This window comes from Schistocerca cancellata, chromosome 9, assembly GCF_023864275.1.
Source record: "Schistocerca cancellata isolate TAMUIC-IGC-003103 chromosome 9, iqSchCanc2.1, whole genome shotgun sequence".
NCBI lineage: Eukaryota > Metazoa > Arthropoda > Insecta > Orthoptera > Acrididae > Schistocerca > Schistocerca cancellata.
This window is the reverse complement of record NC_064634.1, coordinates 427932567-427959099: the sequence shown is the minus strand read 5'-3', so window position 1 is coordinate 427959099 and position 26533 is coordinate 427932567. Positions and strand designations below refer to the sequence as shown.

The following is a 26533-nucleotide window of genomic DNA, read 5'->3' as shown; positions in this document are numbered from 1 at the left end:
TCTCTGGCTGTAAACAGGCCGTGCGTGTACAGCACCCTCGTGGAATTCGCGTCGTGTTCGCAAGGAGAAATTTCTACCTCCGTGTCATTTGAGGACGTCGACGAGCGCCTGCCGGTCGCAGGCGGCAGCCAGGTCCAGCGGCGTGTGGCCCCAGCAGTCCCTGGCGTGGCGGTCGGCCCCCGCGGCCAGCAGCAGGCGTGCCACCTCTACGCTGGGGTTGGCCACGGCCCAGTGCAGCGGCGTCATCAGCAGCTGGTCGCACGCGTTCACCTCCGCGCCCGCGCCCAGCAGCAGCCGCGCCAGCTGCGCGCCGGCCCGCGCCGCAGCACCGTGCAGCGGCGTGCGCTGCGATTGGCTGCGCGCGCTCGCGTCGCCCCCAGCGTGCAGCAGCCACCGCGCCGCCTTCTCGCCGTCGCCCTCGGCCGCGCAGTGCAGCGCCGTCCGCCCCCACCTGTCGCGGGCGTCCACCGCCACCCCCGCAGCTAGCAGTGTCCGCAGCTCCCCGACGTCGTCCAGGCCCGCCGCCTCGTGCAGTCTCTCTGTCAAGTTGGCGCCGACTCTCTCTTCCGGCACTGTCCTGCAAAATGACAGATTTTCCAATGTTGATGAAGCAAAGCAAATACAGTTGCACTCGCGGTACAAGAAAGATCTGGAGAATGAGGACAGGCAAAAGTTAGTAGAGATTCGTGCTGCTGTAAAAAGAGCGATGCACGAAGCATTCATCCACTACCATCATCATACCTTAGCAAAAGATCTTGCTGAAAACCTACGGAAATTCTGGTATTACCTAAAATCGGTAAGCGGGTCGAAGGCTTCCATCCAGTCACTCACTGATCACTCTGGCCTGGCAACGGACGACAGCAAAACGAAAGCTGAAATTTTAAATTTAGCATTTGAGAAATCTTTCACGCAGGAGGATCGCCGTTTGAGTCTCGTACAGATTCCCGTATGGAGGACATAGTGATAGACATCCCTGGGGTTGTGAAGCAACTGAATGGGTTGAAAATAAATAAATCGCCAGGTCCTGATAGGGTTCCAATTCGGTTTTACAGAGAGTACTCTACTGCGTTGGCTCCTTACTTACCTTGCATTTATTGCGAATTTCTTGCCCAACGTAAAGTCCCGAGCGACTGGAAAAAGGCGCAGGTAACGCCTGTATATAAGAAGGGTAGAAGGACGAATCCTCAAAATTACAGACCAATATCCTTAACATCGGTTTGTTGCAGCATTCTCGAACATATTCTCAATTCGAATATATTGAATTTCCTTGAGACAGAGATGTTGCTGTCCATGCATCAGCACGGCTTTAGAAAGCATGGCTCCTGCGAAACGCAACTCGCCCTTTTTTCACATGATATCTTGCGAACCATGGATGAAGGGTATCAGACGGATACCATATTCCTAGACTTCCGGAAAGCATTTGACTCGGTGCCCCACTGCAGACTCCTAACTAAGGTACGAGCATATGGGATTGGTTTCCAAGTATGTGAGTGGCTCGAAGACTTCTTAAGTAATAGAACCCAGTACATTGTCCTCGGTGGTGAGTGTTCATCAGAGGTGAGGGTATAATCTGGAGTGCCCCAGGGAACTGTGGTAGGTCCGTTGTTGTTTTCTATCTACATAAATGATCTTTTGGATAGGGTGGATAGCATTATGTGGCTGTTTGCTGATGTTGCTGTGGTGTACAGGATGGTGTCGTCGTTGAGTGACTGTAGGAGGATACAAAATGACTTGGACAGGATTTGTGATTGGTGTAAAGAATGGCAGCTAACTCTAAATATAGATAAATGTAAATTAATGCAGATGAATAGGAAAAAGAATCCCATAATGTTTGAATACTCCATTAGTAGCGTAGCGCTTGAAACAGTCACGTCGATTAAATATTTGGGCGTAACATTGCAGAGCGATATGAAGTGGGACAAGCATGTAATGGCAGTTGTGGGGAAGGCGGATAGTCGTCTTCAGTTCATGGGTAGAATTTTGGGAAGATTTGGTTCATCTGTAAAGGAGACCGATTATAAAATACTAATACGACCTGTTCTCGAATACTGCTCGAGCGTTTGGGATCCCTATCAGGTCGGATTGAGGAAGGAAATAGAAGCAATTCAGAGGCAGCTTGCTAGATTTGTTACTGGTAGGTTTGATCATTACGCGAGTGTTACGGAAATGCTTCAGGAACTCGGGTGGGAGTCTCTAGAGAAAAGGAGGCGTTCTTTTCGTGTATCGCTACTGAGGAAATTTAGAGAACCAGCATTTGAGGCTGACTGCAGTACAATTTTATTGCTGCCAACTTACATTTCCCGGAAAGACCACAAGGATAAGATAAGAGAGATTAGGGCTCGTACAGAGGCATATAGGCAGTCATTTTTCCCTCGTTCTCTTTGGGAGTGGAACAGGAAGAGAAGATGCTAGTTGTGGGACGAAGTACCCTCCGCCACGCACCGTATGGTGGATTGCGGAGTATGTATGTAGATGTAGATGTACACTCCTGGAAATGGAAAAAAGAACACATTGACACCGGTGTGTCAGACCCACCATACTTGCTCCGGACACTGCGAGAGGGCTGTACAAGCAATGATCACACGCACGGCACAGCGGACACACCAGGAACCGCGGTGTTGGCCGTCGAATGGCGCTAGCTGCGCAGCATTTGTGCACCGCCGCCGTCAGTGTCAGCCAGTTTGCCGTGGCATACGGAGCTCCATCGCAGTCTTTAACACTGGTAGCATGCCGCGACAGCGTGGACGTGAACCGTATGTGCAGTTGACGGACTCTGAGCGAGGGCGTATAGTGGGCATGTGGGAGGCCGGGTGGACGTACCGCCGAATTGCTCAACACGTGGGGCGTGAGGTCTCCACAGTACATCGATGTTGTCGCCAGTGGTCGGCGGAAGGTGCACGTGCCCGTCGACCTGGGACCGGACCGCAGCGACGCACGGATGCACGCCAAGACCGTAGGATCCTACACAGTGCCGTAGGGGACCGCACCGCCACTTCCCAGCAAATTAGGGACACTGTTGCTCCTGGGGTATCGGCGAGGACCATTCGCAACCGTCTCCATGAAGCTGGGCTATGGTCCCGCACACCGTTAGGCCGTCTTCCGCTCACGCCCCAACATCGTGCAGCCCGCCTCCAGTGGTGTCGCGACAGGCGTGAATGGAGGGACGAATGGAGATGTGTCGTCTTCAGCGATGAGAGTCGCTTCTGCCTTGGTGCCAATGATGGTCGTATGCGTGTTTGGCGCCGTGCAGGTGAGCGCCACAATCAGGACTGCATACGACCGAGGCACACAGGGCCAACACCCGGCATCATGGTGTGGGGAGCGATCTCCTACACTGGCCGTACACCACTGGTGATCGTCGAGGGGACACTGAATAGTGCACGGTACATCCAAACCGTCATCGAACCCATCGTTCTACCATTCCTAGACCGGCAAGGGAACTTGCTGTTCCAACAGGACAATGCACGTCCGCATGTATCCCGTGCCACCCAACGTGCTCTAGAAGGTGTAAGTCAACTACCCTGGCCAGCAAGATCTCCGGATCTGTCCCCCATTGAGCATGTTTGGGACTGGATGAAGCGTCGTCTCACACGGTCTGCACGTCCAACACGAACGCTGGTCAAAATGGCGCCAGGTGGAAATGGCATGGCAAGCCGTTCCACAGGACTACATCCAGCATCTCTACGATCGTCTCCATGGGAAAATAGCAGCCTGCATTGCTGCGAAAGGTGGATGTACACTGTACTAGTGCCGACATTGTGCAAGCTCTGTTGCCTGTGTCTATGTGCCTGTGGTTCTGTCAGTGTGATCATGTGATGTATCTGACCCCAGGAATGTGTCAATAAAGTTTCCCCTTCCTGGGACGACGAATTCATGGTGTTCTTATTTCAATTTCCAGGAGTGTAGATGTAGATACTATGTATACATTGATCAGCCAGAACATTATGATCACCGACGTTCTATCGATACAAACCCAACCAGGAGATAGCAGCGTCACTTGGCGAGGAATGACTGCTACTCAGGCACACTCGCGGTGAATGTAGTATCAGTGAGCGTACTGTCCGTATGCAGGGTGCTCCATTGATAGTGACCGGGTCAAATATCTCACGAAATAAGAATCAAACGAAAAAACTACAAAGAACGAAACTCGTCTAGCTTGAAGGGGGCAACCAGATGGCGCTATGGGTGTCCCGCTAGATGGCGCTTCCATAGGTCAAACAGGGGGGGGGGGGGGGGGTTTATGGGCGCTCAACAGGTCAAACAGATATCAACTGCGTATTTTTGAATAGGAACCCCCATTTTGTATTATGTATTCATGTAGTACGTAAAGAAATGTTTTAGTTGGACCACTTTTTTCGGTTTTTGATAGATTGCTGTTGAAGAGATGGCAGTACCATGGGGATAACAGCCTGTGAAATGTAGGGGGCACTGGTTACTTTAACCTGCACAAACAAAAAATAGCGACTGCGAGTTGTAACTGAGGGCTCCTGCACGATGAGACCTGGGATGGCACATGTCTTGTGGACGAATGCATTCCGGAATAGGCAGCTTACCAGGTCTACGCCACATACTCATACGTGGATGTCCATACTTGCATACAGGCATAAAATATTGTCATCACTGACGACAACAGAAGGCCATTACGCTTTCCAGCCGACTGTCTAATGACACCTGAGTAGCCATGCTTTGTGGTGTCGTTGTCTCATTGTTAGCCTGCTGAAATTCATATGTCATCTTAGTTTCAAATAACTTCCAAGAATTCAGCCAGGTAACACTTTCAGCGACCGCCGATATATCGGCGGGAGAATACCCCGCCATTTTCAAGGCAAACTGCAACGGACAGGAGGCGTACATGCAAATTCAAAACCTCGGTTCTCGGACTGAAGCGGGAAAGATAACACACACACTGAACACTAGTGCCACCAAAGATGACCAAAGTCAGAGCTATCGATAGTGAGACTATGAGTTCGCAGGTGAGGTAGCAGTGACTCTGTCACTCGTAGTGCTGCTGCAAGAGCTGGCCATTGTGCCCGAGCGGTTCTATGCTCTTCGGTCCGGAACCGCGTGACTGCTACGGTCGCAGGTTCGAATCCTGCATCGGATGTGGATGTGTGTGATGTCCTTAGGTTAGTTAGGTTTAAGTAGTTCTAAGTTCTTGGGGACTGATGACCTCAGATCTTAAGTCCCATAGTGCTCAGAGCCATCTGAACCATTTTGAGCTGCTGCAAGAGGACGGTTCCCAACGGTCCCTGATGGCACAGTCCGTGGATGATGTTTAGTCGGCTATCAGTACTAACATGATGCATCTTTGTACACATTTACATCTACATACATTTTCCGCAAGCCACTTACAGTATGCGGCGGAGGAAACTCTGTAAAACTACTAGTGCCGGCCGTGGTGGCCGTGCGTTTTTAGGCACTTCACTCCAGAACCGCGTGACTGCTACAGTTGCAGGTTAGAATCCTGCATCGGGCATGGATGTGTGTGGTGTCCTTAGATTAGTTAGGTTCAAGTAGTTCTAAGTTCTAGGGGACTGATGACCTCAGATGTTGAGTCCCATAGTACTCAGAGCCATTTGAGAACTACTAGTCACTTCCTTTCCTGTTCCACTCGTAACCAGAGTGAGGAAAAAACGACTGTCTATATGCATCCGTATGAGGAATAAGTTCTCGTATCTTATATTCGTGGTTCCTACATGTTGGCGGCAGTAGAATCGTTCTGCAGTCAGCTTCAAACGCCAGTTCTCTAAATCCTTTCAACAATGTGCCTCGAAAAGAACTTCGCCTTCCCTCCAGGGATTCCCATTTGAGTTCCCGAAACATCTCCGTATTACTAGCCTGATATTCGAATACACCGGTAATAAATCTAGCATGAATCTTCTGAAATGCTTAGAAGTCTTCCATCAATCCAATCTGGTGCGGATCCAAAGCACTCGAGCAGAACTCAAGAATAGGTCGCACTAGCGTCCTATATGCGGTCTCCTTTACATATGTACCACGCTTGCCTAAAATTCTCACAATAAACCGAAGTCGACCATTCGCCTATCCTTCCACAATCCTCGGACGCTCGTTCAATTCCTTATCACTTTGTAACGTTACGCCCAGATATTTAAACGACGTGACCATGTCAAGCAGGACAGTATTAATGTTGTATCCGAACATTACGAGTATGTTTTTCCTGCTCATCAGAATCGACTTGCATTTTTCTAGATTGCTAGTTACCATTCATCTCACCAAATAGAAATTTTTTGTAAGACGTATCTTCTTATGGTCACTCAACTTCGACACCTTTCCGTACACCACAGCATCATCAAAAAACAAACACCTACCTTGTCCACCAGATAAAATAGTAAATGTCGAGTGACTAGGGCCTCTCGTCGGGTAGACTGTTCGCCGGGTGCAAGTCATTCGATTTGACGCCACTTCTGCGACTTGCGCGTCGATGGGGATGAAATGATGATGGTAAGGACAACACAACACCCAGTCCCTGAGCGGAGAAAATCTCCGACCCAGCTGGGAATCGAACCCGGGCCCTTAGGATTGAAATTCTGTCGCGCTGACCACTCAGCTGCTGGGGGCTGACATCCGCCAGATCATTTCCGTATACAGAAAATTATAGCGATCCTATTACACTTCCCTGGCGCTCTCTTGACGATACCCTTGTCTTTGACGAGCTCTCGCCGTCAACAACAACATACTGTCCAATTACTTAAGTAATCTTCAAACCAGTCACATGTCAGGGAACCTATTCAATATGCTCATACCTTCGTTAAGAATCTTCAGCGGGGCACCGTCTCAGAAGCTTTTCGGAAATCTAGAAATTTGTTACTTACCTGTGATCCTTCATCCATAGTTCACAGCAGGTCATCTGAGGACAGGGCAAGCTGAGTTTCGCAAGAGCCATGCTTTCTAAAACCGTACTGATTCGTGGATATAGGCTCCTCGGTCTCGAGGAAATTTACTATATTCGAACTGAGAATATGTACAAGAATTCTGCAACAAACCGATGTTAAGAGTATATACATAATTTTGTGGGGCCGTTGTTTGATCCTTCTTAGGTACAAGAGTCACCTGTGCTTGCGGCTTTGTGCTGGGAGAGAGTTTCTCGATAGCTGCAAGCTAAGTAAGGGGTCAATGCCGTCGAGTACTCTTCGTGAAATGGAACTGGAATTCCACTCGGGCCAGGTGACTTATTTCTTTTCAACTTTTTCAGTTGTTTCTCTACGCCAGGGATGTTTATTACTATGTCGTCCATACGGGAGTTTGTTCGACGATCGGGCAGCGGTATGTTTGTTACGATTTTCCACTGGGGCATGTACTACGAAGACATCCAGAACCTGGTCGGCGCTTGTGTGAATGTTCCGCAAGACCACTGCTGAAAGCAGTGACGCACACCGGTGAACTAAGCCCAACATGCACAGCAGTCCATCGGTACGCCATCAAGCTTCCTGCTGGCCCTCCGTGTGACCCCTTTCAAATGCTTGGAACTGTTCAACAGGAGTTCGCACTCGTCAGTGGGGCATGACTATACTCCAGAATGAATGTTGCAGACACTGTTCACCTATAAACTCGACCAGTTACTGCCTACAGTGTCAAAGCAGTGAGAGTACAGACAGGATTCCTGAACGCCATCTGATCGCTAATGACCGTGACAAATGTATCACCACCGAGCGAGGTGGCGCAGTGGTTAGTACACTGGACTCGCAATCGGGAGGACGAAGGTTCAATCCCGCGGCCGCCCACCCGGATTTAGGTTTTCCGTGATTTCTCTAAACCGCTCGAGGAAAATGCTAGGATGGTTATATTGAAAGGGCACGGCCGACTTCCTTTCCTGTCCTTCCCTAATCTGATGAGATCGATGACCTCGCTGTTTGGTCACCCCCCCCCCCCTAAAACAACGCAACACAAATGAATCACTAACACTATAGCCTCTCAGTAAGCATGTATTACATCCTGGTGTCACTGACAAACCCTTCAGGATGTTGCATATTTTTTGGCAGTGTATTTTTAGCTTCTTCTCAGGCCATGTACGGCAAGAATACTAATAACACTGTTGTAACTTAAAACGCTCTCACTGATAAGTTTGCACATTCTTTTCATCTTTTCCAGGTGGATCTGATGATCTAACTTACCTATTATTGTCATTAAATAAAGAAAAAAGTGGCTATTAAAGACTCTTTTGCATTTCTGTTCTACGCGCACTCTAAAGCGTACGCCACAGAAAGGTGCGGCAAAATGATTCTATTGCCTGGGGCTTCATGTGACGGCAATGAGCACCATCCCATCACCAGCTTCTTATCTGCACGCCATTATAATGTGCTGGACTATAAAATAACAAATGAAGGAAAAATACAACAGATGCAGACACAGAATTCGAACCTGCCAGAAGTCGCAGTGCCAGCTGGTGCTCCTGCCGAGGCCACGAGACTGCATATCCGCACAGCGGTTTCCGTGTTGTTGCGCAGTGCAGCCTTCCAGCCGTCCGTGGCCATGACTTCGGTGATGTGCCGCCTGATGAAGTCGACGGCCACGGTCTCCAGCAGGGGGCAGCCGTGGGTCGCGGCCAGCACGGCGGTGGCGGCCGCGTTCTCCACGCCGAGCCTCTTGACGGACTCGAGCTCGGCGTGCTTCTTAAGGACGGGCAGGCCGAACAAGTGGGCCGCCGTGAGCATGCTATCGGAGAGAGCCTCCGGCGGCGGCAGCCGGTCAGTGTACAGGAAGTTCAGCAGCCTCCGAAGCGTGCCCTCCTCTACGTCGTGTACGTGGAGGCAGCCGTCGGAAGCATCCTCGAGCATGCTGGAGAAGACTGGGCTGCGGGAGCGCAACAGCGCGCTGTGGGCTGGAAGGCGAGAGCCGCCCACCACCAGGTTGACGTCAGAGAAGTCTGCGGACTCCAGCAGTGCGGACAGGTCGGCCGCCAGCGTGCCTCTGCCGTCCCGAAGCCGTCTCGTCGCAGCACTGCAAACATACTACTGTTATTGTAAAATCTAAGCTATCAAGGCTGGAAACATCATTAAAATACTACCTGAGGACTCAGAGTTACCGTATTAATTCCAATCTTTATGAGTCCATCTCCTTCTTTTCCCTTTCTCTGCCCATCTCGTCCTTCCCCCTCTCTCTGCCTACCTACTCAGCCCCCACTCTCTGTCGATCATCTCCTGCCCCTCTGTCCATCTGCTCCTCCCCCCTCTATCTCCTCCTCCACTCCTTTATGACCTCCTTCTCCCCTCTAAATCCATCTCCTCCTCCCCTCCTCTATCTCCTCTTCCTCTCCTCTAAGACCATCTCCTCCTCCACCTCTCAATTTTCACCTCCTCTTCCCCCTTTCTTTTGTCCATCTTCTTCTCTCTCCTTTCTCCTCTCTCTGTTCATTTTCTTCTCTTCCCTGTCTGTCCATTTCCTCCACCCCCTCTTAGTCCATCTCCTTCCTCCTCTCTCTGTCTATCTCTTCCTCCCCCTATCTGTGTCCATCTCCCACCTTCTCATCTGCCTGTCCATCTCCTCCTTCCTTTCTCTTTCTGGCTTACCATTTCATTCCAACAGCCTTTTTTTTTTTGAGTCATCAGTCTTTTGACTGGTTTGATGCGGCCCACCACGAATTCCTCTCATGTGGCAACCTCTTCATCTCAGATTAGCCCTTGCAACTTATGGTCTCAACTATCTGCTGGATGTATTGCAATCTCTCTGAGGTTCTTAGCCCAAAATATTTATTTCCAGGCAGTAACTAATATTTATGCCAAGTTTGGTTCAAATCGATCCAAGGATTTAGGAGGAGCTTCTTACCTGTGACTTTGCCGATGTACACACGTGTCACTTTTTCTTTGGGGGGGGGGGGGGTCATCGGTCTTTTGCCTTTTTTGATACGGCCCGTCACGAATTCCTCTCCTGCGCTAACCTCTTGGTTTCCGAATAACTCTTGCATCCTAAGTTCTCGTTTATTATCTGGATTTATTCCAATCTCCGTTTTCCTCCACTGTTTTACCCTCTGCAGCTCCCTCTAGTACCATGGAAGTCATACCCTTAACACGTGTGCCGGCCGCGGTGACCGAGCGGTTCTAGGCGCTTCAGTCCAGAACCATGCAGCTGCTATGGTCGCAAGTTAGAATCCTGCCTCGGGCATGGATGTGTTCAAATGGCTCTGAGCACTATGAGACTTAACTTCTGAGGTCATCAGTCCCCTAGAACTTGGAACTACTTAAACCTAACTAACCTAAGGACATCACACACATCCATGCCTGAGGCAGGATTCGAACCTGCGACCGTTCGAATCCTGCCTCGGGAATGGATGTGTGTGATGTCCTTAGGTTAGTTAGGTTTACGGAATTCTAAGTTCTAGGGGACTGATGACCTCAGAAGTTAAGTCCCATAGTGCTCAGAGCCATTTGAACCATTTTCTTAACATGTGTTCTGTCATCCTTTCCCTTCTTCTTATCTTCTATTATTTCTTTCCTCCCCGATTCTGCGGAGAACCTCCTATTCCTTACCTTATCAGACCACTAAATTTTCAACATTCTTCAGCAGCACCACATCTCAAATGGTACGATTCCCTTCTGTTCCGATTTTCCCACAGTCCATATCTCATGACTATACATGCTGTCCTAAAAACGTATATCCTCAGAAATTTATTCGTCAAATTAAGGCCTACGTTTGATACTAGAAAAATTTGTGTTGGTAAGGAATGCTCTTTTTGCCAGCGCTAGTTTGCTTTTCATGTCCTCCTTGCTCCATCCGTCATGGGTTATTTTGCTGCATAGGTAACAGAATTTCTTAGCTTCGTCTATTTCGTGATCCCCAATTTTGATATTACGTTTCTCGCTGTTCTCATTTATGCTACTTCTCATTGCTTTCCTCCCTGTTCGATTTGCTCTCAATCCATGTTCTATAATCATCAGACTCCTCATTCTGTTCAACAGATCCTGTAATTTTTCTTCGGTTTCACTGAGGATAGCAATGTCTTCAGCAAATCCTATCATTCATATCCTTCACCTTGAATTTTAATCCCATTCTGGGACCTTCTTTTATTTCCGTCATTGGTTTTTCGATCCATAGATTGAACAGTGGGAGTGAAAGACTAGATCCCTGCCTAACCCCTTTTTATTACCAGTTTTTCACCTTGAATTTTAATCCCATTCTGGGACCTTCTTTTATTTCCGTCATTGGTTTTTCGATCCATAGATTGAACAGTGGGAGTGAAAGACTAGATCCCTGCCTAACCCCTTTTTATTACCAGTTTTTCTACAAGTTTTATATACGTCGCATATATTTATCATATTTTACACGTATTTGTACACATATTTTACCTCTGTCTCTTGCGAATTTCGACATAAGTTTATTTTTCACGCAGATCAATGATTATGACGCCTCATCTCCTGAACTATATGTCGTACAGTGATGTAATTTTGCAGGCACATACAGTGATATATGTGGATACAGGCTAAGAATTTTTTTGCGAGTAGAGTCACTAGGAAAGAAGTACTAAATAAAAATGTCATGCATGATCTGGTAGTTTTCACGCAGACAGACATAAGTTTCTTTTCACGCAGATCAATCATTATGACGTCTCATCTCCTGAACTATATGTCGTACAGTGATGTAATTCTGCAGGCACATACAGTGATATATGTGGATACAGGCTAAGAATTTTTTTGCGAGTAGAGTCATTAAGAAAGAAGTACTGAATAAAAATGTCATGCATGATCTGATAGTTTTCACGCATCTTGGTGTTTAAGACGTAATAGCTCCTGAACTATATGTCGTTCAATGCTATATTTTTGCAAGTACATTCAGTCATATATCTGAATAGTGTGTGCAAAATGTGTTTCGAGTAGAGTCAGTTGTACAGAAGTCATAAATTAAAAGATCATGCATTAGTTTTGGTGCATGAGCAACGAAAATGAAGTGTCGATGATATAGTCTCGTTAAGGTTTGTAATTATGTGTAAAGTTAGTTACAAGTCATTATGTCCTCTCATTCTCACTGAATGGACGAATATAGTCAGGCTTTTTGCACGTCGTCAGCTACGCTTCTTTTTCACCCCCACCTCTATCCCTTTGAGAGGTTGGTGGTTCTCACCCTCACAGTTGTTCTTTTAAGACAGTAAGTAACGTATATCCAAAGTTTCGTTGAAATCTACCCAGTAGTTCAAAAAGAGGTGTAGAACATACGTACGTATATACATACATACACTTTTATAATATGTTGAAAGCAGACGTTTCGCTTCTATCTGTGGACACCTTCAAGGGGCGCGGATGGGTCAGGGAGGAGGGGTGAGAGGGGATTGTAGCTTTTTCGAAGGTACGATGCATATGCTGGGTAACTGAAGTAAAATTCCGTTTCCGCGTACTCTAGTGCAGAGGCATGACGTACATTGTTTTGAAAACACGAGCGCAGTTATTGACCGTTGTCAGCTGCTGTCGTCCGCTATTGCTGCCGCCTCACCTTGGAAGGCTGGCTTTAATGGATCTGGTCAATGATACGCTGCCCCTCTGTCCATCTGCTTCTCCCCCCCCCCCCCCTCTATCTCCCCCAATCCTCTATCACTCCCTTCTCCCCTCTAAATCCATCTCCTCCTCCCCACCTCTACCTCCTCTTCCTCTCCTCTAAGACCATCTTCTCCTCCACTCTCTTTTCACCTACTCTTCCACATCTCTTTTGTCCATCTTCCCCTCTCTCCTTTCTCCTCTCTTCATCTTCTTCTCTTCCCTGTCTCTGTCCGTTTCCTCCACCACTTCTTTGTCCATCTTCGTCCTCTCTGTCTATCTCTTCCTCCCCCTGTCTGTGACCAGCTCCCCCTCCCCCCCCCCCCTTCTCGTCTCTGCCTGTTCATCTCTTCCTTCCCTTTCAGTCTATCACATTTAGAAAACAACACGATACATTCTGTATATTTACTAGCAAGCCAATAAAGATCAACCTGCAACTTCATTTTTATGCACGTGGTTTGTAGTTTAAACGACGTTTATTTGTGTTTTTATACAGACTACGGATGTAAATAGAAACTGAATGCGAAAAATGCCGTTTTTCTAAGAAAACAAATTTTTTTCCCATAATCAATTTATTTAGAAATGTTTCTATTACGCAGTTACATTTGAAGTTATTGTCATTTATGTTGTTAATTAAAGCTTTCAGACTACCTAAAGAACAGGTTTTCACAAAGTCAGTGTTTATTTAATCGTATGGCTAGGGCCCCCCGTCGTGCAGACCGTTCGCCGGGTGCTGATCTTTCAATTTGACGCCACTTCGGCGACCTGCAGTCGATGAGGATGATATAGTGATGATGAGGATAGCGCAACACCTAGTCCCTGGACCAGGGAATCGAACCCGGACTCAGAGGATTGACCATTCGTCACGCTGACCTTTTTTTTCATTTTGTTCGTTATTGATCGTTGTGTTTGGTCATTCCGGACGTCACATGACATCCGTTCAAGTTCGTTTGTTGATCCTTCCACTCAGTTTTTTTTACTGCAGAGGCCAACCAGCTCTCTGACTGAACACGCTGAGCCACCGTGCCAGTGACCATTCAGCTACCAGGGGCGGATACATTGTCAGTGTTCTATTCTCTTTGCTGTATGCATTTTGCCCTGTCGCGGTAAGCAGAAAGACTGTTATATAGGGTGTTACAAAAGGGTACGGCCAAACTTTCAGGAAACATTCCTCACACACAAATAAAGAAAAGATGTTATGTGGACATGTGTCCGGAAACGCTTACTTTCCATGTTAGAGCTCATTTTAGTTCCGTCAGTATGTACTGTACTTCCTCGATTCACCGCCAGTTGGCCCAATTGAAGGAAGGATGTGTTGACTTCGGTGCTTGTGTTGACATGCGACTCATTGCTCTACAGTACTAGCATCAAGCACATCAGTACGTAGCGTCAACAGGTTAGTGTTCGTCACGAACGTGGTTTTGCAGTCAGTGCAATATTTAAAAATGCGGAGTTGGCAGATGCCCATTTGATGTATGGATTAGCACGGGGCAATAGCCGTGGCGCGGTACGTTTGTATCGAAACAGATTTCTAGAACGAAGGTGTCCCGACAGGAAGACGTTCGAAGCAATTGATCGGCGTCTTAGGGAGCACGGAACATTCCAGCCTATGACTCGCAACTGGGGAAGACCTAAAACGACGAGGACACCTGCAATGGACGAGGCAATTCTTCGTTCAGTTGACGATAACCCTAATGTCAGCGTCAGAGAAGTTGCTGCTGTACAAGGTAACGTTGACCGCGTCACTGTATGTAGAATGCTACGGGAGAACCAGGTGTTTCCGTACCATGTACAGCGTGTGCAGGCACTATCAACAGCTGATTGGCCTCCACGGGTACACTTCTGCGAATGATTCATCCAATAATGTGTCAATCCTCATTTCAGTGCAAATGTTCTCTTTACGGATGAGGCTCCATACCAACATGATCAAATTGTAAATTTTCACAATCAACATGTGTGGGCTGACGTGAATCCGTACGCAATTGTGCAATCACGTCATCAACACAGATTTTCTGTGAACGTTTGGGCAGGCATTGTTGGTGATGTCTTGATTGGGCCCCATTTTCTTCCACCTACGCTCAATGGAGCACGTTATCATGATTTCGTACGGGATACTCTACCTGTGCTGCTAGAACATGTGCCTTTACAAGTACGACACAACATGTGGTTCATGCACGATGGAGCTCCTGCACATTGCAGTCGAAGTGTTCGTACGCTTCTCAACAACAGATTCGGTGACCGATAGATTGGTAGAGGCGGACCAATTTCATGGCCTCCACGCTCTCCTGACCTCAACCCTCTTGACTTTCATTTATGGGGGCATTTGAAAGCTCTTGTCTACGCAACCCCGGTACCAAATGTAGAGACTCTTCGTGCTCGTATTGTGGGCGGCTGTGATACAATACGCCATTCTCCAAGGCTGCATCAGCGCATCAGGGATCCCATGCGACGGAGGGTGGATGTGTTTATCCTCGCTAACGGAGGACATTTTGAACATTTCCTGTAACAAAGTGTTTGAAGTCACGCTGGTACGTTCTGTTGCTGTGTGTTTCCATTCCATGATTAATGTGATTTGAAGAGAAGTAATAAAATGAGCTCTAACATGGAGAGTAAGCGTTTCCGGACACATGTCCACATAACATATTTTCTTTCTTTGTGTGTGAGGAATGTTTCCTGAAAGTTTGGCCGTACCTTTTTGTAACACCCTGTATATTGAGGGTTGTATGTGTTCCAGTGTTGTGAATACTAGTTGAATGTATTGTATTTGGTCTAGTAAACATATCAAGTGTCAGTTAAAAGGAATGAACAATCAAGTTGAGCAAAATGGTTCAAATGGCTCTGAGCACTATGGGACTTAACATCTGAGGTCATCAGCCTCCTAGAACTTAGAACTACTTAAACCTAACTAACCTAAGGACATCAAGTTAAGCACCAGCAATTTTTCAGTGAGGGTTAATAATAAGACAAAATTAACTCACCACTCTTTCTCATCAGGTAGGAAAAATTCATACTCTGAGACTAATTCTGCCAAGATGTTGAAGAAGGCGTAACGAATGTCGCAAAGAGAACATATTCAAATAGAAAGAGGTACGTCTATTGCCACCTTTTCATAATTTTATGATTTCATGATTTTCTTATGGCACGATTTTGTTGCTCTGAGTATCATGTCTTGAACAGATGTCTATGATTGACAGAATAATACAGTGGGATTTTTTGTTTTATTTTCTGCTGAGATTAGCAGCCTTATCCTTTCCATTTCTAGGTCCTGATTTCTTTTTCTGCGTGATATGGAAGCGTGAATGTGTATTTTAGAATGTTTGGAGTAGATTAGAGAGGTTTTCCCACAGAAATAGCCAAAAACGACTTTCCAATTTACGTACCTCTCCTCTCAGTTTGAGGTCAAGGGATGTCCAGTAAAATAATATGTAGCGAATTCTGAGTCTTCCTGATCTTTATGATGGTCCAGAGAAACATGTGTGAGCATAAGTGAGCATCTATCAGTTTGTTTTTACTGGCACAATGGCATCTACCAGCAGAATAATGTAACGAGTCTAACACAGCTCGCACTGTACACGCGTGGTTCGAAGAGCACCAGTACGAGTTTACCGTACTCCTCTGACCACCAAACTCTCTGTATTGAAACCGAACGAGAAACCGCGTGACAACCGCGATCAGGCAGTACGCGCCATGAATCTACAGCCTAGAAACCTAACGCAGCTGGCCTCGGCAACGGAGTCGGCATGGCTCAACCCTCTCAGTACCTCGCAGTACCTCACTGACTCTCCTCCTGCTCTATAAAAGATGGTTATTCAGGCTTTTGCCAGGTCATAACGTTACTGTGATTGGACAGCCTAGAGCAATAGAACATATAAGAACAGTTATACTCATTAATAAAACATGACTGTAATGCGAAATATCGCGCAATTAAGCAGATCATTGAAGATTTTATTCAATTTTCATCAATGTTTCGTATCACTACTGTGATCGACTATATGTGTAAGAACCTTCTAAAAGTTATTCGGAAGTGACGTGCTCCCATAACAACAGAAGAAATATTTCCAATTCACTTTACGGAAATTTCATGCTGTCATTATGCTGTCATTATTTACACCAATGACGAACGAGAGTTAATATACATAAGGACCTAATCTATGTGACTTAATTAGTGAATTTCTGAAAAATAATTATAATCTTCTTAGCTTTAGTACGTTCAAAATATCCACCCTATACAAAACAGCTTTGCAACAACTGCTCAAAAATAAAGTACTCTTAAAATTACGAAGAACTTTTTTTTGTGAAAATTATATGCAGTCGTAGGAGCAAACAGTACATGGCATGATATATTAACGACTGCTATGTAAAGTAAGTTATAATCCTCCTAGTAGATCCTGGGATATCGATTATTCTTACGATAAATTCGTAACTGATAGTAACGCATCCAATGCGTAATGGTTCTGTTTCAGAAAACTGAAAAGAGCTTAAAACCGAAATTGTATAATCGTTAATCAGTTTCAGCAGAAGGCATCAGAAAATCGTTTAAAGAATTCAGCAGTTCTGTTGATTCCGTTTTATTGTAAGTAGGAGAACGTGAAAGTCATGTGGAGATTGGTAGGACGCCCCGAGTAAGCCTTCTTAAAGCCAATAAGACCTTTACTCCTTAACAGCCACGCCCCAAAACATGTATTACATGGAGCTGATCATGATTTCTTATGATTGCTTATGACTAAGTAATATCTTGTCGAAAAACATCTTCCGAAATTAAAAGGTCCGAAGTTATCATTTAAATCTGTATGGGAAATGTTCAAAATGCTTCATGGTAATTTAAGTTCTGTAACACATTATGTATGTATGCAAGTGAAACGTGGACGATAAATACACTACTGGCCATTAAAATTGCTACACCACGAAGATGACGTGCTACAGACGCGAAATTTAAGCGACAGGAAGAAGATACTGTGATATGCAAATGATTAGCTTTCCAGAGCATTCACACAAGGTTGGCGCCGGTGGCGACACCTACAACGTGCTGACACCAGGAAAGTTTCCAACTGATTTCTCATACATAAACAGCAGTTGACCGGCGTTGCCTGGTGAAACGTTGTTGTGATGCCTCGTGTGAGGAGAAATGCGTACCATTACGTTTCCGACTTTGATAAAGGTCGGATTGTAGCTAATCGCGATTGCGGTTTATCGTATCGCGACATTGCTGCTCGCGTCGGTCGAGATCCGATGACTGTTAGCAAAATATGGAATCGGTGGGTTCAGGAGGGTAATACGGAACGCCGTGCTGGATCCCAAAGGCCTCGTATCACTAGCAGTCGAGATGACAGGCATCTTATCCGCATGGCTGTAAAGGATCGTGCAGCCACGTCTCGGTCCCCGAGTCAACAGATAGGGACCTTTGCAAGACACAACCATCTACACGGACAGTTCGACGACGTTTGCAGCACCGTGGACTATCAGCTCGGAGATCATGCTGCAGTTACCCTTGACGCTGCATCACAGACAGGTGCGCCTGCAATGGTGTAATCAACGACGAACCTGGGTGCACAAATGGCAGAACGTCATTTTATCGGACGAATCCAGGTTCTGTTTACAGCATCATGATGGAAGCATCCGTGTTTGGCGACATCGTGGTGAACGCACATTGGAAGCGTGTATTCGTCATCGCCATACTAACGTATCACACGGCGTGATTCTATGGGATGCCACTGGTTACACGTCTCGGTCACCTCTTGTTCACATTGATGGCAATTTGAACAGTGGACGTTACATTTTAGATGTGTTACGACCCGTGACTACCCTTCATTCGATCCCTGCGAAACCCTACATTTCAGCAGGATAATGCACGACCGCATGTTGCAGGTCCTGTACGGGGCTTTCTGGATACAGAAAATGTTCGACTGCTGCCCTGGCCAGCACATTCTCTAGATCTCTCACCAATTGAAAACGTCTGGTCAATGGTGGCCGAGCAACTGGCTTGTCGCAATACGCCAGTCACTACTCTTGATGAACTGTGGTATCGTGTTGAAGCTGCGTGGGCAACTGTACCTGTACACGCCGTCCAAGCTCTGTTTGACTCAATGCCCAGGCGTATCAAGGCCGTTATTACGGCCAGAGGTGGTTGTTCTATGTACTGATTTCTCAGGATCTATGTACCCAAATTGCGTGAAAATGTAATCACATGTCAGTTCTAGTATAATATATTTGTCCAATGAATACCCGTTTATCATCTGTATTTCTTCTTGGTGTAGCAATTTTAATGGCCAGTAGTGTAGTTTAGACAAGAAGAGAATAAAAGCTTTCGAAATGTGGTGTTACAGAAGAATGCTGAAGATTAGATGGGAAAATCACATAACTAATGAGGAGGTATTGAATAGAATCGGGAAGAGGAGAAATTTGTGGCACAACTTGCCTAGAAGAAGGGATCGGTTGGTAGAACATGTTCTGGGGCAATTAAGTATTGGAGGGCAGGGTGGAAGGTAAAAATCGTAAAGGGAGACCAAGATATGGATACACTAAGCAGATTCAGAAGGATGTAGGTTGCAGTAGGTACTGGGAAATGAAGAAGCTTGCACAGGATAGGGTAGCATGGAGAGCTGCATCAAACCAGCCTCTGGACTGAAGACCACAACAATAACAACAACACATTATTGAAAAATATAATTTGGATTGACAATGGCTCAGCTCGTTTAATTACGAGCTGTGCGTATTCTAATCTTCATTTACCTTACATAGTAACATCCACTTCTCACGAGGGGGGTACCGTTAGCGACAGGTCTATTATTACCGCAAATAATAAGCATGTCCTTTATAACCAAAAACTGGAAATCGTGACCATATGGTACATTAATATCATGCATGACAGAGTGGTCTACAGCGTACATACATAAAGTATTTGATCAAAACTATCCGGACGGTATTGGCGTGTGAGCATCCTACGGATTTACGACAGTTTAGGCTCTTGAGAGGCTGCTTTCGACGAGGTGTCTGAATGTCAGTGGAGAAATTTTAGCTCATTTTTCTTCAAGTGTCAAATCCAGATATGATAGTGCTGTTAACTTCGTAAGTCGTCTGAAATGTGTCCCAGCCGGCCTGGGTGGCCGAGCGGTTCTAGGCGCTTCAGTCCGGAACCACGCGACCGCTACGGTCGCAGGTTCGAATTCTGCCTCGGGCATGGATGTGTGTGATGTCCTTAGGTTAGTTAGGTTTAAGTAGTTGCAAGTTCTAGGGGACTGATGACCTCAGAAGTTAAGTCCCATAGTGCTCAGAGCCATTTGAACCATTTTTCCATCCTTTATGCACTACTTATTAGGCCTATAACCGACCAGACCACGATTTACAATGTGCTTAAACTTTGACTGTAATTCGTCTACGTCCATCTTACTGGAACTAAGTGATGTCAGTTCACTGTCGAAGTGAGATACTAACGACTGCTTACCTAGTAGAAAGACTCTCCAAGTCTTCTTGACTGTTTTAGTGACTTTCGCAACCTAAGTTGCTATAATGACGTTTTGATTGCTAATACCCTTTTCTATACTGACATTTTCGATAAACTCCGGCGTATTTGCATCTAAGAGGACTAAGATATTACCATTGCGTATGGACTGCCAATCCAGCTGCTCAAGACAATTTTCAGAAAACAGGTTCAAAAGTATTTCGCATTACTGCCCCCCCCCCCCTCCGGTGTCCCTGTGGATTGGTTACTCAGTTGACATGTAGTGACTAATCCACATTCGAAGTCACTGAGCTCTTCTGAGCTACCTGTTCTCGTGTTACTGCACCTCGACTGACAACACAATTCTTCCTGGGCCGGCCGCTGTGGCCGAGCGGTTCTAGGCGCTTCAGTCTTGAACCGCGCTGCTGCTACGGTCACAGGTTCGAATCCTGCCTCGCGCATGGATGTGTGTGGTGTCCTTAGGGTTGTTAGATTTAAGTAGTTCTAAGCGTAGGGGACTGATGACCTCGGATGTTAAGTCCCATAGTGCTTAGAGCCATTTGAACAATTTCTTAAAAATTCTTCCTGGCTCCCTTTGCGCTGGCGGGTCCGCCTCTGCTGTCACCTAACAGTCAGTTCTGAGTTACACAGGGGTGGGTGGATACTTCTGATCAGATAATGTAGGTGTTAAGAGAGGTACCATTCCTACCTGCTTTCTGTCTCACTGGCGACTACAAGGCGACAGATTTCCGTAGCAGCATGGGTGTTCTTCTGCATCAGGTCTGTCCAGCCGTCAGTCCTCATGACCTCCGCATGATGGTTCTTGATGAAAGCGACCGCGGCGTTCGTCAACGCGGTACAGTAGTTCTCCAAGGCGAGCGCTGCGACACTGGCCGCATTCTCTATCGCTATGTGCCGAGCCGCTTGCTCTTCGCACATCTCCTTCAGCAGCGGCAGAGCGATCTTGTCAGCTGCGACGAGCAAGTCGAGCGCCAAGTCGTCGATCCGCGGCGCTTTGTCGGTGTAGACGAAGCGGAGCAGCTGCCTCGCGACCTCTTCCTCCACGCCCAGGACTTGGACGCACGCTCCGCGGCCCGCCTTCCGCAACATGGCGGCGAACACGGGACTGCGCGCCGCGAGGACGGACGAGTGCGCGGCCAGGCGCGAGCCGCCGGCCAGCAACACCACGTCGGCGCCGCGTCCCGACTCCAGCAGGGTTGCCAGGTCGTCCGACAGGCTGCGGTCCGACACTTGCAACTCCCCCATCGCGGTCCTCCTGGAACACAGTTCGCCACCACATTGTAGGACAGCAACGAGGTCATTTCATTTATTGTATAGCTAAAAAATCCCAACTTCATCGCTACCTCGGAGATGCTGTGCCCCATCGCTCGTGCGCCGACTATAACACCATGTTAAAACTCACTTAAATCTTGATAACCTGTAATTGTAGCAGTAGTAACCGATCTAATAACTACGCCTGACACTTGTTGTCTTATATAGGCGTTGCCGACCACAGCGCCATATTCTGTCTGTTTACATATCTCTGTATTTGAATACGCATGCCTATATCAGTTTCTTTGGCGTTTCATTGTATAATTTGGCTTCAAAGAAGCACCGAAATTGTCAAAATGAATTACACCTAAATTGGTAAAAAATAATAAAAAGCAGCAAAAGGCACCGAATTTGCCAAGAAACACCGAATTAAGCAAAAAATAACACCAAATTAGACAAAAACCGCGTAAACTGGCAAAATATATACCGATATCGACAGTAAACACACCGAAATTAGGAAAATAACCAACGACGATGGCAAAAAATCGCATCGAATTTGGCAAAAGAAACACGGAATCTGGAAAAAAAAGTAAGACCGAACCTGCCAAGAAAGTTAAAGCTGGCGTAAAAGTAAGTCCACATCTGGAAAAAACGTAACACCGAACTGGAAAAAAGTAACACTGAATCTAGGAGAAAATGACATCCAATTTGACAAAAAATAGCAAAGAAATTGGCAAAAAATAGCACGTAATTCAAAAAAGAGTAACACCGTATTTAGCAGAGTAGCAACACCGAATTTGGGAAAAAATAACCAAAAATTGGTAAAAAATAATATCGCTAACGGCAAAAAAGCATCGAATTTGACAAAAAACATGGAATTTGGCAAAAAATAACTACGAAATTGGCAAAAAAATACTGAAAGTGAGAATAAACACACCGAAATTGACAAAAACCAGTGACAATGGCAAAAAATTACATAGAGCTGGCAAACGAAACATTCAGTATAGCAACAAAAAGCAAGACCGAATCTGTGAAAGTAAGTAACACCTACTCTGGCATAAAGTAACTCAGAATCTGGGAAAAAATTAACATCGAATCTAGGAAAAAAGTAGCACCGAACGAGGCAGAGAAGTAACACTGAATCTGGGAAAAAAAGAACACCAAATCCGTGAAAAATGTAACACTGAACACGGGAAAACGTAACACTGAATCTGGAAAAAAGTAACACTGAATCAATGAAAAAAGTAACTCCGAATTTGGCAAAAGATAGCACTGAATATGGCAAATAGTAATGCGGAATTTGGCCATAAAATAAAATGATTCTTTCCTCCCCCTGCGATATGGCAACGAAGTACTTCTAACTTCTACATATGTGCAATTCACACTTGAGAGCCCATTAATTTCAGTCAGATTAGCCCTCTTAGATAGTACCTGCAGACTTTTTTACTTTACGGACCGAATTTTTGCTGCTAATTACTGTCTGATAGTTTATCAGTGATTATTTTTTGTAACTATGTGAGTGTCTTACGATACAACTGTCCGGAGCGTTTAAACATAGCAGGCTGTGAGATGTGAGAGTTTAGCTCCAGCGAGATTTTTCAGTCGTAGTTCTGTGTTTGAAGGAGGAGTCTGGAAGAGCGTCGGACTGCAGCTGTACTTGTAATACTTTTGGTGGGAAAGGAAAAACGTAAACGACAGAGTTAGCGCTGGATAAGAGTGGGGATTATTCGGTGGGATGACTTTGGAGCATGCAATGAGCTCATTGCAAAGCTTGCGCTGGAAATACACAACATTCTCGAAATTTTACGAGGGTGACAGCGATGGAGACGGAAAAAATACTCATTTATAATTCGACCCAAAATTTCCTAGTAAGTACCTGTCATACTTATATCCGTTAGCGTTAAAGACAGACTGCTTGTGGCACTAAAATATTTAGCATCAGGTACGGTTATTCTCTTTAATATCTGGTAAAGCATCAGTTACAGTGAAATAACATTACATCGTGTTTCGTCCTGATGCTCACACTCGTTCAGAAGCCAAATAGGGCGGATATCTGATACATGAAGCATTTCTGATACACATTTATTTAAAAGCTTTTACTTGTATTGACTTACAGAACCACTCGTAAATTCCTGAAGTTCCATTCTTCAATAGCCAATATAATAATATAACCAATAACGCCACATCACACAAATTATTATAGTTACAGGTGTATTACTTGGCGTTAAACGGCAATTTTCGGAATTCCAAAACGATTACTTTCAAACATAACTTCACTTGTTTCTCTACGTTAATTAGTCTATGTACTTTGCCTGATTAATTAAATTGTGAATATTCTGGTAAATTTCTTCGACGTTTTAAACACTGTAGCCATTTCAGTCAATAAACTTTGCTACTTATCTGCGTTTCTGTAGTCCAGTAACTGTACATTCTTTAATGCTGGCCATTTCTCGTAAAAATGAATTAATTGCACAACTTTGTCACGAGTCCACTTCTCGGCACCTTTCTTCAACACGTTTTCGCCGTCACATCGCTGGCATCAACTTCACTGTACGTATCAATGCGACAATAGCCTCAAATACGAAATTACAGTGCCTGTGTCGTGAAGAAGTATGGCGCAAAGTTCCTTCGAACATGCGTGAATGTCCTAAGGAACAGGCACTGCGGTGACTGCAGCTGCTATGAAAGACATGGAATGTGTAACGGAATGACGACAATGAAAATTTATGCTGGGCCGGAACTCGAACCTGGATTTCCCGCTTACCATCTGGGAAGGCTTCAAGGCCAACATAATCACAGTGATTGCCCCACACTACAGCAAGTGTGAGCCATGTACTACCTCCAAACAGAGCCTGTACATCACATATAAAGTTCAGGCGGAGCCCTCGAAACACATTCGGACCTCCAATCAGTTTCCATTGCCAACTTTAGCCCATATAAACAAGTACTCGTCAGCATTCAATTTCTTCTTTCTTCTAGTAGTCAACACAAAAGGCATAGATGGAACAAGCGTACCATATGGAACCTTAGTTAAGAGTCCTGTTGTCTCGGCTATACTCCATGATTTTCCATGATTGGAGATCCGAATGTGTTTCGAGGGCTCCGCCTGAACTTTACATGTGATGTACAGGCTCTGTTTGGAGGTAGTACATGGCTCACACTTGCTGTAGTGTGGGGCAATCACTGTGATTATGGTGGCCTTGAAGCCTTCCCAGATGCTAATATTTTAGCCTGGAAAATATGGAGTATAGCCGAGACAACAGGACTCTTAGCTAAGGTTCCATATGGTACGCTTGTTCCATCTATGCCTTTTGTGTTGACTACTAGAAGAAAGAAGAAATTGAATGCTGACGAGTACTTGTTTATATGGGCTAAAGTTGGCAATGGAAACTGTAAAATAAAAATTAATGGTGACTGTATGTTGTATTATAGACAATAAAGATTGATCCAGTTACCCGAGAACCATCCTTACCTATCTCCACGCCAGACCTAGACTTCCATACCTTGTCAACCTTGTGTCTACAACCTGCATTCGTACTTCCATTATCTACGTTTCCTTCCGGGTCAGATATTTTTGGTGAAATTCGCTTGCCCGGTGTCGGTGGGTAAATGTGATATTGCCGTGACTGTGTTGTTCAGGAATACGATACAATCATCCTTCACACATGCATAATTTCCATTGGTGTCTAGGATTCTGAATTGAGTTTTACATTTTGCTGGAAAAATCTTACAGAGGATACTGGCAGATATCAAAAATGAAACTTCCTGACAGTTTGAAACTGTGTGCCAGACCGAGACTCGAACTGGGGACCTTCGCCTTTCGTGGGCAAATGGGTAAGTTCTCTACCGACCTTCTTTTAAATTCCTCTAGATCTCCTCCACTTCAGGCGTTGGCCCCTAACACCCATAGTCACCCAAAACTATCTAACCCAAAAGAAACAAGTAATGCCACCACAACTTTCACACTAAAAGCCAGATAAAAGGGATTTTTGCCACCGTTTCAGGCTCCAGCCACACAAAAAAAGGAATAATGTCTCTGATGGTCCTGTAAAGAAACGGGGAGGAAGGCGAGAGAGGGTACTATCTTTCCCGAAATGTTGTTCTGTAAGTTATTGAACTTCTTCTTCTGCCTATTTGAAGAGGTTCAATAACTTACAGAACAACATTTCGGGAAGTTCAGTTGAGGACAATTCTCTAACTGTTATTAACCTGTCTGATAAAGATTTGTCAAAAGTTGAAATTTCTGTACTAGCGAAAGGAGGCAATTTTGCTGTGACGCCCCAAAACGTACCCTCAAAGGATATTGTAGCAAATATTGAGGCCGGTATCCGTCAGCTTCCACAGCAGTCCGCTGACGTAGTTAGGATGGAGACGGCTAGGATTTTACGTACATGTAAGCCACCTAAAAGTAATTTGTCGCAGGCTCAAAGGAAAGCGCTGAGGGATATAAATGCAGATAAAAACATTATTGTTGTTCATGCAGATAAGGGTAATGCCACTGTCATACTGAAAAGTAAGGACTATCATGGAAAAATCAATGATATTTTGGTTCCCTCCAATTACAAAAAATGGCTCTGAGCACTATGGGACTCAACTGCTGTGGTCATAAGTCCCCTAGAACTTAGAACTACTTAAACCTAACTAACCTAAGGACATCACACACATCCATGCCCGAGGCAGGATTCGAACCTGCGACCGTAGCGGTCGTGCGGTTCCAGACTGTAACGCCTTTAACCGCTCGGCCACTCCGGCCGGCCTCCAATTACAAAATACTCCAGAAAGATCCGACTATGAAGATTTTAAGAATGACAAATCGACTGGTGAAAGCGTCTTCATTTGGCTCCGACGATAAGAAGCTGCTTTGTAAAACAGAAACGTATCCACCTAGACTTTATGGCTTACCCAAAGTTCATAAACCTGAGATTCCGTCGAGGCCAATTGTCAGCGCTATAGGCGGACCAACACACGAGTTAGCTAGACACCTTGCCTCAATGCTGCAGCCTTATGTTGGTAGGACGGACACTCATATTAAAAATTCAGCTCATTTCATCGACAAGTTAAAGGAAACGAGCGTGGGCCCGTCAGTTTTGACGTTGTGTCGTTATTTACCATGATTCCGGTAAACGAAGTTATCTTATGCATAGCGGATATTTTTCCTACTGATATTGTGTCATTATTCCGACACTGCCTCACCACAACCTACTTTCAATACAATAATAACTTTTATGAACAGATTGACGGGGTGGCTGTGGGCAGTCCTCTCAGTCCTGCTGTGGCTAACTTATTTATGGAGACTTTTGAACAACGGGCGTTGCAGACTGCCAGTAAGAGACCAGCCAGATGG

General features: G+C 45.6%; 1 protein-coding gene across 1 annotated transcript; it reads right to left on the bottom strand.

Moving 5' to 3' along the window:
- Window positions 1-84: 84 nt before the first annotated feature.
- LOC126101464 (poly [ADP-ribose] polymerase tankyrase-2-like) lies at window positions 85-21183 on the bottom strand. The gene is made up of 3 exons (XM_049912116.1): window positions 20627-21183; window positions 8380-8958; window positions 85-577 (listed from the first exon to the last, which is right to left on the bottom strand). The coding sequence occupies exons 1-3, from the start codon at window positions 21181-21183 to the stop codon at window positions 85-87; spliced, it is 1629 nt and encodes a 542-aa protein (XP_049768073.1).
- Between the last annotated feature and the right edge of the window lie 5350 nt (window positions 21184-26533).

Bases quoted from the DNA above. Each gene is read 5' to 3' on its own strand.
- LOC126101464 (XM_049912116.1), bottom strand. From the start codon at position 21,183: ATGGGGGAGTTGCAAGTGTCGGACCGCAGCCTGTCGGACGACCTGGCA. The intron at 8,959-20,626 runs GTAGGAATGGTA...GTATGTTTGCAG, and splicing joins GCCAGTGAGACAGAAAGCAG to TGCTGCGACGAGACGGCTTC. The intron at 578-8,379 runs GTTCGAATTCTG...GTCATTTTGCAG, and splicing joins GGCACTGCGACTTCTGGCAG to GACAGTGCCGGAAGAGAGAG.